General features: G+C 41.2%; 1 protein-coding gene across 1 annotated transcript in view; it reads right to left on the minus strand.

Moving 5' to 3' along the window:
* Positions 1-370: 370 nt before the first annotated feature.
* GRAMD4 (GRAM domain containing 4) overlaps positions 371-14,597 on the minus strand; it is a 110,960-nt gene continuing 96,733 nt past the window's right edge. Inside the window, exons 15-19 of the mRNA XM_066591891.1 lie at positions 11,808-11,952; positions 6,598-6,691; positions 4,851-4,935; positions 883-951; positions 371-696 (exon numbers count right to left, since the gene is read on the minus strand). Coding sequence (XP_066447988.1) covers positions 595-696; positions 883-951; positions 4,851-4,935; positions 6,598-6,691; positions 11,808-11,952 — 495 coding nt within the window. The 3' untranslated portion in view covers positions 371-594. The remainder of the gene's footprint in view (positions 697-882; positions 952-4,850; positions 4,936-6,597; positions 6,692-11,807; positions 11,953-14,597) is intronic.

Here is a 14,597-nt window from a genome sequence, read left to right on the forward strand (position 1 = left end):
TTAACAATATTGGATAACTGAAGAAGCAGTGATGCAGTTTAGGATGATTTCCAAGCATTATGGCTTCCAGAGCCTACAGCCTTCATTATTTTACTTCAAAACACTGAATTAAGTAAAAAAAATATAAGTGCAATTTTTAGATTTCTTAATTTACTTTCAGAAGATGCAGTTTTCTAACACTTCTCTGGATTCTGCAGCAAGAAAGCTGTTTTTTTTACACTTCTCTATATTACAAACTATACAGGGTACTGTTTGTTGTACCACATCTGACTGAAGACCAATCAATGTCAGACTTTTCAATGTACACCCTTTAAAACATACATAAAAAAATAAATACATTGAAAAAGAGAACAAGTGTCTGTAAGCGTAATTCTTTCATGTGCATTTTTACTTTTGGTAAAAAAACAAACAAAAACATGAGGAAAGACTCTTTAAAAAAAAGATTACAGACATATATAAAACAGAATGCTTGCTCTCTGCGTCAGCAAAAAAAAAATAAAAAATTCCCCTATTCGGTAAAATTATTGCAAAATAGACTACAGAAATGGAAGGCAAAATGAACATTATAAAGTCATGGAGAAGGGTGACAGTATCTTATGTGTCACTGTTCGTTGCTGCTGAAGTGATTTTCATATATTGGTTGAAGATGGTTTCAAATGCTTCATCTCGGTGCACCATGGCGCCAAAGATAAGAGGCTGCAAGAAAACGGTTTACATTATTAAGCAGAAGAGACGAGAGATAAAACAGAAAAAGCTGAGGATACCTAAGGGGAACAATACTCCCAAGTTGGAAAACAGATGTGATAACATACAAATGTGACAAAGCAACCTTGGATGGAGATTACAGATTTAAGAATATCAGTTCGTAGCAGCAGTAAATACCTTTTGTGTTGAGGGGGTTGTCACTGCAATTCCCATGCCCGATCCTGGCAGAACGGAAAGAACTTTATACTGGAAAGAGAGGAGATTTTGCAATATATTAGGCTGAATACACATGTCCGCAAACACATTTCTTAGCACAGGTTGTCCTGTGAACGGCTATACTCTTACACCATCACCAGAAGGCGCCAACTATAATTAAAGGGGTTTTCCAGTGAAATACTATTGATGAGCTATCAAGATAGGTCATCAATAGTTGATTGGTTGGGGTCCGCCGGTCAGGACCCCAACCAATCAGCTGAGCGGGCGCATGCTGTCAGCGCCCCAATAACACAGAGGTTGGTTGATTTCAATAGGAGCCGTGCCTGCAGTTACAAGCGCCAGCCACTATACAGAGGTCGGCGCAGAGACTTCCACTCCGACATCTGTGTATTTGGAGTGGAAGTCTCCGTGCCAACCTCCCATGTAGTGGCTGGCACTTGTAACTTCATTTTGTAACTCATTGAAATCAATTGAGAGCCGTGCTTGCAGTTACAAGCGCCGGCCACTACACAGAGGTCGGCGTGGAGGCTTCTGCTCAGACTTCTGTTATTGTGATGCTGGCAACAGACCCCAGCCGGTCAACTATTGATGACCTATCCGGAGGATAGCCACAATCCCGAGAATGGGGTTCTCGTCTTCATTTCACTGTAACCTCAGCAGTGAGGAGGAGACTGAATGAAGCAACGGTCGCACGTGCACAGTGCTCCTCCATTCACTTTCAATGGGAATGCCGGAGATCACTAGGTACAATTGCTCTGCAATTTCCATAAGCCCCATTGAAATGAATGGAGCAGCGCCAATCACTCCATTCAATATGAAATCATTGCAGTCGGGAGAAGCATCACCACAGTGAAAAGAGCCTAGTATGTTGCTTGTACGTGTTACAATAAAAAGGAATAATACAATGCAGTTTCAAAATGAACGCAGAATAAAATCCCATAGTCGGACTTCAGGTTTCTACCATTTAAAGAAGATTCTTACCATTATAATATATTTATATTGCAAAACAAAAAAATCCATTGGTATCTGGTATCACAACATCTTGTTAACAACTCGTAAAGTTTATCTAAAATTGAACACACATACATATACATACACACACACACACACACACACACACACACACACTTACAGCAGAGATCAGAGAAAACCTCCGATCTCTGCTGTGTTAACCCTTTACATGCTGCAGTCTATGCGACTGCAGCATGTAAAGGGCTGTCACTGCAGCATGTAAAGGGCTGTCACCATCGGACCCCCGGAATGTGATCAGGGGTCCTGATGGGTCCCTGTGGAAGTCCCCTAAAGGGACAAAAAAAAAAAGTAAAAAAATTATAAAAAAATTAAAAACACTTGTCTCCCTTTACTTTGTAAAAAATCAAAAATACAATCACACATGTGGTATCCATGCGTCGTAATGACCCAGAGAAGGAAGTTAATACGTTATTTAACCCCTTAATGACATGGCCCCTTTTTTTCTTTTTTCCCCATTTCTTTTTTTCCTCCCCCCTGTTTAAAAAATCACAACTTGTCCCGCAAAAAACAAGCCCTTATATGGCCATGTTAATGGAAAAATGAAAAAGTTATGGCTCTTGAGACGCAACTGCAAAACTAGTTGAAATTCAATGATTAGACCATTTTAAAAAACCTGCCCTGGTGGGCACGACAGGGTGGTAGGAAACCCGCCACTCAAGGGGTTAAATGGGTTTTCTGGGACACTTGAAAAAATATGTTTTGAGGATTTAAATGATGAGTAATTGAATACTTTCCTATTCCGGCGGTTCCCTGTTGAGCGCTGCAGCCTCAGTGCCTTCCACACAGAATCCAGAAGAAGCTGTGGGCGGTCACATGCCCTTCATTGTGTACGTGAGCGCTCAGCTGTACATTGTGGTCATATGCACAATGTACGTCACACGACTGCCTGCCAGCAAGTATTTAATTTCTCAGCATTTCAAGCCCTTTAGGCCGCCTGCAGACGAGCGGGTCGGATCCGGCAGCGAGAATTCTCGCCGCGGGACCCGACCCGAGAGCCTGCAGGGACGAGCGCGTACTCACCCGCGCCTGGCGGCCCCGGCTCTTTCATGTGCCGGCTGCCGCGCAGCCGGCGCATGCGCAGGCCGGAGCCGGCGGCCGGGTGAGTGCGTGCCCCGCACAAAAATAGGACATGCCGCGGTTTGTTTGCTGCGTGAGATTTCGCGCGGCCAAACCGCGGCCGTCTGCATAGGAGTGCGTATTGTAATGCACTCCTATGCAAACTTTCAGTGGCTATTTGTATAGCTCCACACGTATCTAGAAGTCTCACTACCCGATGTCTGCTCTTAGCAAGTGCTTGAGGAGGTCATGTTTTTATGACGGACAGACCTATTCTCTCACTCCCTCAGGGCTGGTGTCCCTAATATAGCTGAAGCTGCATCTGCTGGGCACCAGGTCTGGTACACAATGTATTTCTTACTATGGGCTATTTGCATTCTAGGCAGACGCGCGTATTTTGCTGGGCATCGGCTTGTTATAGTTTTTGTCTTCTGCCATGGGGGGCGGGGCTTAACTCGATTTCACAATTCAGTGAAAATCCTAAATCGTGAAGACTTCAGATGGCAAATTATTCAAATCGCTCAGCCCTAAGTTATTTATACTCTAAAATGGTACCAGGTAAAAATAAAACTCCTTCTGCAAAAGACCCTTCCACCATTGACAAGCTTTGATAGATTGAGGACGTGAGCTGTGTCCAATTACACAATGACCTTTGCACACCTCACAGAGCATGCCTAGAACATTTTGCAGACTTTAATCCCTTAAGGACCAAGCGCGGTAAATATGCAGCGCTTGGTCCTGGGCTTTAAACCCGGCCATTACCAAAAACAAATACTGGGCAGGATTAAAGCCCCTACTACTGCAATTTTTAATTGCTTTTGCCTTCTCCTTTCCTGGGTGTATAGCACTCAATGAGTGCTATGTACTAAAAAGTGAAAGGGGAAGGGTTTCTTCCACTACGCGACCTGGTGATCACATGACCGCCGAAAGCCGCCTGCTACAGCAGAGCTGCAAGGTCCTAGCAGACCCTGATCAGCTCTGCTAGTGACTATTGTCACTACAGGGGGATGTTTCTCCCTGTAACTGAGGCTCCTATGGATGCACCAGCTACAGTGGAAAAATGTCAAATAAAAAAAACCTAAAACGTGAATATACCCCAGGGGACTTATATGACGTCATGGGAATCATAGATGGTAAAAAAAACAAAATTGTAACAAAAATAAGTTTAAAAGAAATTACAGAATAAAATAAATATACATAAGAAAAAACAGAATGACACAGCTGATGCCAACCAAAACAGTCGCAGTATACCCCGTAATCCAAAACCTGGTTTATATATCAAAACATACGAAAACAAAATGAGGAACCTGTTCCTATAGTATATTTATGCTAAAATAAAGTAATTCAAAAACAAAACTATGTTAAAAAAAACAAAAACTTTTTTTAGTTTTTTACCCCCAATAAAAAAAAAGGCAGTGAAAAAGATTTAAAAAAAAATAAAAAATAAAAAAAATCGCCCTATATGTCACAGAAAAATAAACGCAGTAAAAATTATTTGGTAGCTGAAGGAAAAAAAAAATAGGGCAGCTTACCACATGGGTAAAACCCCTAAAAACTGAGTAGTCCTTTAGGTACAAAACTGCCTGGTCTTTAAGGGCCGCCTACACACGTACGGGTCAGAATCCGGCAGTGGAGTTCAACCCGGTGCCCAGCTGGTGACCCCAACTTATCAGTGCGCAGTACAGAGGACGCCGATACATAAAAACTCAGCCTTATTTGCATTCCACTACAAAAATATTTGTAGGTATGAATATATAAGCTATGAAGACACTGCTGGAAATATATACAAAAAGCTCAAGGACAGGCAGCTGAAGAAAAAAGTCGAGAAACAGCAAAATTACCTTTTGGACGTCTGTTATGTCTGTTAATTTTATGACTTTATTCCTCTTCGATGAACCAGATTTTGAGCTTTCAAAACACAAGTAACTGAAAAAGAAAAAGATATTATTGTATCCGTAATTATTTAAATCGAAAAAAAAGGAAAACCGTTTTTAACTCCTTAGTTACCACGTTATTGGGGTAGTCATGAAGAGGCCTTAGGCTAGGCTGCCATAAAAACATTGCAGTTTAGACAAGAGGCTAGCAAAACTATCAATATCAGATCAGTGGCGGTCTGTCTCCCTGAACCTTTTCTCATCTGATTCCTTAAGTAACCACTGCTTCCACCACGTTGTTTACTGGGCAGAGCACCCTGAATTTTGCAATGGCCGTGTCTGGTACTTAAGATCTCTGCCATAAGTCCTTTTCAGCCAAATGGGATTGATACACAATCAATAGACCATGAAGAGTAGCCACAGAAAACCCTTTAAAATGTATATATGAATGTGTGTGTATAAACTCCGCGCCAGAAGTATATAACAAGTAGCTGCAACCGTAAGTAGGCTACTACCGCAGCCTACCAAAATAAATGAAATACAAAAGCGATAATGTACAAACGGTGAGCTAAACTTTATGAATGTGCCTATACAACCAGGAAAAGAGGCATTCAGAATGCCCCTGTGTCTCAGCGCTCCCGTGCTCCTGCACGGGACCTAGCAGAGCAGGCTGGTTCACGGAGCGGCCAGCAGGGGGGCGAGGCAGTGCAGGAGATTTTTCTCCTCTTGCTCCCTCGCCCCCCTCCATTCACCTAACACAGTGGCCTTTCGCTAATGAACGGCGGCTGTTTAAGCTGCACAATGGGCTTCATCGCTGATCTTTCATGCTGCATTAACGATCAGTGATGGAAGTTCATCGTTCAGCTTAAACAGCCGCCGTTCATTAGTGAACAGCGGCTGTGTTAGGCGAATGGAGGGGGGTGGGGGAGCGAGAGGAGAGAAATCTCCTGCACTGCCTCGCCCCCCTGCTGGCCGCTCCGTGAACCAGCCTGCTCTGCTAGGTCCCATGCAGGAGCACGGGAGCGCTGAGACACAGGGGCTTAAGTGGCTTATGTGTACTCCATTCTGCTGCATTCTATATGCCTCTTTTCCTGGTTGTACTAGTATAGGCACATTTATCAAGTTTAGCGCACCGTTTGTACATTATCCGTTTAAAACTGTAGTTACATTGACAGAAGAAAAAACAAATCCCTCAGGTTTTCATCATACAAGAAATGTCCAGGCTGACCTCTAGGAAATCGTTCTATTTAGGTTAACCTATGTCCACAGCTTAAAGTCACTGTATAGGAAAGAAAATGTGACCTTGACTATCTCATCCCCTGCAGCATCTCACACGTATGCATTTCCAGATCCAGAAATAACATGTCATCAGAATAACCTTTACATTTTAGAGATTTCCTTTTCATATTGTATTTCCAGCACACACATTAATAGATTAGTCCCTGAACGATCTACATGTTTTACAGGATCAGCAGCATCTCCTTTCTCCTTCTGTAAACCTGGCTACAAGTATGTGATGTCATCATAATGACATCACACAGAGGTGGTTTGTTGGGTAGTGAATAATCATAAGCATAACTACTGATTATAAATTGTTACATCGTGAGTTGCAGGAGTTATTTCAAAAGGAGCTACAAAACATGGTTTACAGCTAGCAGAAAGGTCAAATTGACTGGTTTATTTCTTGTGTAACACAATGCACAGGAAAACTTACTTTTCTGTAACATAAAGCACACCATTTCGGATGTAGTCTGTGGGCATTTTCCGATCTCTGTTAATCAAACAGCAGCGCCAACCAGTGTCACAAGCTAGAAGAGAGGGGGAAAAAAAAACAAAAGGCTACTTGGTATCATCACCAAATGACGTCTTGTCTATATAACTACACTCTTCTCTAAGGCTAGGGATACACCTAGACTTTTCTCTTGGCACAAAGAAATGACTTCCTCAAGGAATGTATTGACTAGCTTGAAAATCTCCTTAAATATCACGATTCTGAAGAGTAGTAGCCACTTTTCTATTCTATAAATGCAATAATCAATTGCAAATCTTTTGACTAACCACTTGCTAACGTTTGGCTAAAGTACTTTTACTATGCAATTTTGGTGCATTGCCTGCCAATTGCAATGCAATTTTGAAAGTAAAATTACAGTTTACTGCATAACGCTGTGTGGCCATCAACTAGGTTTTAGGCCGTCGCAAAGTGGAAGCATACCTTTATAATTACTAGATTGACCCGGTGTTTGCTACACAAACAGTTTGGAAAAATGGTTGTAAATGTTTTAAGAACTGTCGAGCCGAGGATTTGGCTTGAACTGTTCGCCATCCACGGCTTGGTCTTTCATGTTTTGGGGACATGGCAACAGTCAATTAGTGTGTATTAAATGTTGGTATATTACAACACTTAGCATATTATGTGTTACTGTGGTAGAATCACACACTGGTAGAGTTGGAAGGGACCTCCAGGGTCATCTGGTCTAACCCCCTGCTCAGTGCAGGATTACCTAAATCATCCCAGACAGATGTATGTCCAGCCTTTGTTCGAATATACTGGGGCACCCAGTAAGTCTTCAGTGTATCCTACGGTAATATCTTGCATCTCTGATATACTATACAGATTAGATCTACTACAGAGAGAATACAGTCACTGAGCAATAGACCACGATATAGCTGCGTGTAGCAGAGCTGATTGCATTTACCTGCATGTAGCAGAGCTGAGTCTATCTCCGACCCGAGCATTTCGCTTCTACTGTTCACCATCCACAGCTTGCTATGAACATCGCTCAGCAACACTTTACTGGTTGAGGAGCAGCAGCACCGCTAGACTTAACATAGGAACTTTGACCTGGCCTCAAGGTATCGGACTCAAATTTTATGATTTTATGGAGATGGCGAGCACGTAACAAATCTAATGACACCAAAATAATCCGCCAAAGGTCACGCAAAGGGGTCAAAGTGTGGTGCACGAAAAAGGCTGCAGGATTTTTTCATATTAAACTAGCGTGTCCTGTGTTTTTATAGTGATTCTCAGATGGAAAGCAGACATGCTCTGTCAGTGCACATTCAGGGACCCAGACAAGGTAATTAATGGCTTCTTTACTTACACCCCCCAGGGTCCCTGGATGTGTGCAGGCAAAATTCATCTGCTTCCTTTCAAGCAGCACAAGCCAGCGCTGAACACAGCCACCAGTATTTTTAGAGACATCTTCAAGGTTGCAAGAGTCACAGCCTGTAGAAGTGAGCGGTACCACTTTGGTAGCTCCAGGAATTTCCCAAGGATGAGGCACTTTTCTTATGTTTTTCTCTCTTTTTATAGTGCTTGCTATTCAAGTTGTGTAGCTGAAGACAAGGTTGCTTAAAAAAAAAGTTAAGCTCGAAAGATATTTCCATTGAAGTGCCAGAGCAGTAAAACATCCCATCCAAATATCAGCATGCTGTCTGCAGCCAAATTTCAACTCCAGCAATGTTATCCATATTAAAAATACAAATGAAAAGCACAGTCACCCCGAAACATATAGTTACAATATTTATGGAGAATGGGATTCTTTTCCTTTAGACAACTTTATCATCTTTAAATATGAACATAACCGATTCCAAAGATGCTGCTATACAATCAGTTTACTAGGAACATTGTCCAAGGGTATAGTTACACGATGTTATTACAGGAGAAACAATTATTTTACACGTCTCAACTGTAAAACTGTGCTGCCATCATCGCGAAATTGCAGTCAAGCTGCATGCAGTTATTAACAGCAAAGTGTGAGTACACTCCAAGGGCTCACAAGGCTGCTGATAATGGGAGATAAGCAGGACAAATCCAGAAACTTGACCATGAAAATAAAATGTCATCAATTGATTATTTAAAATCCATAAGCATTAAAAAGACTGTGCAGACAGTGTGCTTCTGATGCTAAAGTAGTCGTGAAGCCAGAAAATCACATGTAAACATTTTATTAACTGAGCATCAGATTATGTGGTTAAAATGCGATTTTTGCAAATTTAGACATGTAGGACTTGAAAATCAGCCCAACATATCCGGTGTAGCAAGACACTTAACTGGGATTCATCAGGGCAATCTTAGTGCCTTCCATTTCATTGGTTTCAAAACCTTATCTGAAACAAATCAGGGATGGTGATTGGAAATCTCGAGTTTTTAAAAGAGGAAGACGCCTGGATCCTTAAAATGGCTATCAGGTTTCCTGAAGGGTTGAACTACAAGAATGATTAGATATTCATTTACTAAGACACTCCATTTTTGTACGGTATTAGGTTATTTATGACGATTTATATGACAACTGCCAAAAAGATGGCCAAATTCAAATCTGTAAAATGCGTGCGAGACTTCATTCCTTGGTTCACAAATCGATCAGGCTGGAGAATCTATGGCAGAGATAAAACTAGGATAGCATTGGGGCGAAGCTAAACATGGACAAAATCTGGAAAAGTAGGGGTATCAGTATAGCAACTAAACACAGGATAATGCAAACCACCATTTTCCCCATAGCCATGTATGGATGTGAAAGCTAGACTTTGTAAAAAGCTGATAGGATTGACGCGTTTTAGTTGTGGTTCTGGCGAAAGCTGCTGTGTATGCCCTGGTGGGCGAGAGTAACAAACAGAGAAGTCCTGAATCATATAAGACCCGATACATTACTGGAGGGCAAGATGATCAGACTCAGACTCACGTATTTTGGCCATGTAATGCGAGCAGAGTTGCTAGAAAAATCTATAATGCTTGGACAGATCTGCGGCAAAAGAAGACCTGGCTGCCAAAGAACACAATGGTTGATACTGTTAGAGCTGATACTGGCATGGATATCACATCACTGAAAGAAGCCGCACAAAACCAAAAAACATGGCGGCAGCTCGCCTTTAGGGTCGTGAACGATTTAATGGCTAACAACATATGACCTTATGACCGCTTTGTTTGATCATGTCTGTGGATAGCAATTATAGAATTAATGTTTTGTGTGCAGTTATTGGTTCGGTATTTGTATTTTAACCCGTGCCAAATACGCATTTGTTCAGCCATGGCTAAGGACAGGTGTTCCGTCAGAAACACGCAGGATTACTTGTGAGAATGTCTGCACAAGCTTTGGAATGCTTATGGATTTTAAAGAGCTGAAATGTAATTTCTACAGTCAAGTTGTTGGATTTGTCCTACTACCTCTGCTTGCTTCAGCCGATGGTAATATATCTGAGCATCTGTGGAAAGAGTGCAGCAGCTTATTCCTAACCTGAAGTTATGTGGAGGTGAGCACAGTTTGTGAACTGTGATCAATCAGAGATTATACCTTGACTAATTTATTTTGGGATTATGAACCAATCTTTTAATCCAGTCTCACTCATTTTTAAAATTCTAAGAGCCATAACTTTAATTTTCCCCACGAACACAGCCATATGAGGATGTATCTTATGCTATAGTGACATAATATGTCACTTTTTTCAGTGGGGAAAGCAACTCTGCCTTTTTGTAAACCCTTTATGATTTCCAATCTAAACAAGGGATAAGGAGAAAAGAGAAGGAGTCTCTTGGTATATAATTATGCAGGAAATTACGTGTCAAATTTACATGATTCAGAAGTACAACATGTGGTAATGCAATAAGGATTACCAAGTATGATTTTTTTCCTTTTAACCTTTTTTTACACTGTTTAACATCCAGTAAGCAGCACTCCGCCACCACTATGTTTTCATCAACATGACATACTAAAAGTGAGGATTGTTTAATAGCTACAGTGCATGACAGAACAATGTCTGGGAACCCCTTGGATTGGTCGATTCTGTGCCTGAGAGGTATTTAGACATGTGCGTTGATTGGAACGCACACCAGTCTATCATGGTGTCAGAATCAGCAGATGGCCATACTGTTTCACACTTGAAAGTCCCCGAGACAAATCAGCTACTGAGCGAGTCTATATCTAAGCTAATGTGACTGATCAAACTAAGTCACAACTATCTCTTTCTAAGCTGTCAAGACATTGAAAACTCAGTTTATCAATACGTATGATGCATGGCATATATTAGTACTTATCCAAATTTAGATTGTAAGAATTACTTAGTGAGGATTGATATATTTTTGTCATAATTAAAGTGAAAGGGATTGTCCAGTTGTACACTATTAATGGCTTATCCTCATTATAACTCATCATTAGTAGATCAACAAGGTTCCGTCACCTAGGATCCCCACCAATCAGCTCTTTGCCATGCCTGTGCTGAGCTTATTGCAGCAAGAAGCAGACTGCTCTGTTCCCACTGCAGTCACCAGGCTCGGTATTACAGGCAAAACTCCCATTCACTTCAATGAGAACTTAGCTTGCAATACCAATTCTTACCACTTTAGTGAGAACAGTGCTGCCTGTTTCCTGTAGAAAGTAGCTCAGTGCACGAGTGCCCTAACCTAAAGAACAGATGATCGGTGGGGACCCCTGGAAATGGACCCTTGCTGATCTACTATTGATGACCTTTCCTGAGGATAGGCAATCAATAGGTTACAACTGGACAGCCTGTGTAAGTTTTAAAAGGTATGCCATTTCTGTGCAAAAAACAAAAAACAAAACATGGTTGTATAAGACAGGCTGTAGTTTTAATTACTACCATTTTAGGACACTTCTTTCTTGGCTAGCTTTTACCACTATTTTGGGGATTGAGTACCCAGCAGTGCCAGATATATCCACTGTTTGTTAAGGGGTTAACCAAAACGCTCCATCTATCGGAGAATCTTACTTGTTCTACAGAGCACTGGCTACAAAAGATTTTAGATTGATATTTCTAACAAGCTGAAACTTTAAAAAGTTATCTCCCTCATGCGTCCAAGCTCTGCCAGCAAGTAGAACAATCATCCATAACAATTCTTTTTTATTCCACTTTGAAAGGAGGCTTTTTACTATTATGATATAGTTGCTTTATTCCCTTTTACCCAGTTACCTGGCAAAGGGCGCTCCGTTTCTGATAAACTGAAGACCTCGTGAAAACTGCTCTTTTTTGTAGTGTGGTATCTTCCCCCATCGTCATCTCTGCTTGTTGTTTGTGGCGCTCCAGAGGTCACGTTAATTCTTGATACCGATTGCATCTGAAAATTAAGCAGAATACACTATTTTTATAATAAACCAAAAGTATGTATAACTAGTAAAAGGGAAACCACAGTTAGGGCAGATACATAAAAGCAGCAAGCAAAGGTCTAAGACAGCAGAAGCTTAGTAATAACTAATCTAGTAATATTCCATATGACTTACAGTGTGAAAGTAAAACAAAGCAGGCTTCTGCGGGGTAGAGAGCTATACACACTGGGAGCTTCAAAAGGAGAGATGCCAACATTCGGTAGACACTTGTCAAGATTTCACCATAGCAAAATACTTTATGTCAAGACGGGAGGGTGTGTGATAACTGCCGTCAAGAATAGTAAAGCTTAAGGACAGGAAGGGCACAAAACCATACAAGCATACACGTTCCCAGAAGGATTTCTACAGATACACAGCCCATGTAAAGATGCCTATTATTCCAGAAATATCAGCAACGGCCTATGAACAGACATTGTGCCTTTTCTGCAAACACAGCAGACTCTTATTCTGTTCCTGGACAAACTTCTTTAAGAGTATATCAGAACTTCAAGACACTTTCCACACAAGTCCAAGCATGGCCATTTATACCAAGACGTCTCTATACACTTTATTTAGCTCAAGCACTCTCTAAAACACTAATGAGCACCAAGTCATATTTAGACATAGCGGTTCTCACACACATGCAATAACCATGCATCAAAAATTACAGCTTTGTGATCTTAATGAGCTACACCTATATTAACGAAGGAGCCACGCAGCCAATAACGTGGCGCAGCTGCACCGCCTGAATATACTATAAGGGTACGGAGGTTATTCATTCATTTCTAGGAGGCATAATGAAGGATGGCACGATGCAGAATTCTTAGAGAAGGTGCTATGTTACTTCACAGGGAATACATGGACGTCTTAACACAGACATGTTGGGAGAACAAACATTGTTTAAATTAAAAATAAAAGTCATCAGACCCTAATTGTACCTGGCAATGGCATGGTTTTATTGACCTGGCACATTAATTTTTCGTATAGCAGGAAATAGTCTGAAGGCATTTAATGTAGGGGGCTTTTTATAGGTTTTTATATTATTGAACATTGTATTAATCTGCAACCCAACAATGATATGCATATCATGTACTATACAGTATACATCATCTGTTTCTTTTATCAGGAGTATGGAATGTATATAGTCTGAAGCCTTTGTCCTTTAATTACTGTGTATATAAGATATATATTAAATGTATTATATCAAATGCATTCCTGGTGACATTTTTCAAGCCCATCATTTTCATTATTATTGGGTCACTCTCATCCACAAAGTTCAAAATCTACAAGTTTCCAAGATTTGACAGTTCCACACTATACACAAGTTTCCAGACCAGGGGCATAACTAAAGGCTCAGGGGCCCTGATGCAAAAAGTGAGCTGGGGGCCCCCCCCTCTATCTGTATCTGTACCCGTACCCATACCTAAACCATGCTGCACAGAAACATAACTTGAATATTCCGGCCCCCAATGCAAAACGTGTAACAGGCCCCCCAACTATAATGCTTTATTCATATTTCTGGGCTCCCTAAGGCTCCTGGGCCCGGGTGCAACCGCATCCCCTGCACCCTCTATAGTTATGCCCATGTTCCAGACTATCCATGTATATTTGCCCCACTATCATAGCACCGGGGCTACTTGCCCAAGAACGACTGTGATGGAAGAAGGAAGAATTCAGACGGCCTTTTTAAAAATCGTCTGTGGCCCGATGTGCACGGACAATAGTCACACACAACGATACATAGCACAAGTATGGTGGACACAAAGTAAAAGTGAACACTTTTGAATAGAAAGGCTTAAAAAAATTGCTCTAAATAAATGTATTCTATGATAGAAATCAGCAAGTACATTACTCTTCTAGATTTTGAAGACCTGTAAAATTAGTCTTATTTGATCATTGCGTTTTTTGGTGACTGTACAATCTATCCAACTTATCTACTTGTAATGTTGGAAACTTCCTAGCATGTAGTGGTGATTAGAAATACATAGTATTACATCATGATAATGGAGAGCTACCCCAAGAAAGGAGTGGAGTAGCAGGATCTCAGAAATAGGTAACGATAGATGGACAATGTAGTCATATGCTTATGTGGGCAGCTCCATGCTACACACAAATGTAGAGGCCATGCACAAGTGGAAATTGGAAATGCAGCTCTATGTGTCAATGTAAAAAATAGCCTGTAAATGAAGACAGTTAAGAGATGTGGTGCAAAATCAATAAAAGATAAGCCAAGCAGACTAGATCAGGTGGGTAATGAAATCCAAAAGAAAACCAGTTGCACTCTAAAGTTCCATACCTTTTCATGCCCTGACAGCTAGCAGGAAAGGAAACAAACACATATGTGACAGTGACAAAAGAAAAAGGTGACAGCTTCGACATTTTATCCACGCAATACACACAGGAGCTGAGCAGAGCAATGCACAAACACTACAGATATGCGCAATTAAATCAATACTCTACCACCGCCGGCTGCAGTGAAATGCGGGGAATATGATGGAAACAGTGGATACAGCTGGTTTTAACAGTAAATGATGGATTATCTACCATTCCAATCCACCTAGATCTCCACTAATACTCATCGATGCCCCAGTGGTGCTCCCTCCAGCGTTCTTACATA

The sequence above is a fragment of the Eleutherodactylus coqui genome, chromosome 2 (assembly GCF_035609145.1).
Source record: "Eleutherodactylus coqui strain aEleCoq1 chromosome 2, aEleCoq1.hap1, whole genome shotgun sequence".
Classification (NCBI taxonomy): domain Eukaryota; kingdom Metazoa; phylum Chordata; class Amphibia; order Anura; family Eleutherodactylidae; genus Eleutherodactylus; species Eleutherodactylus coqui.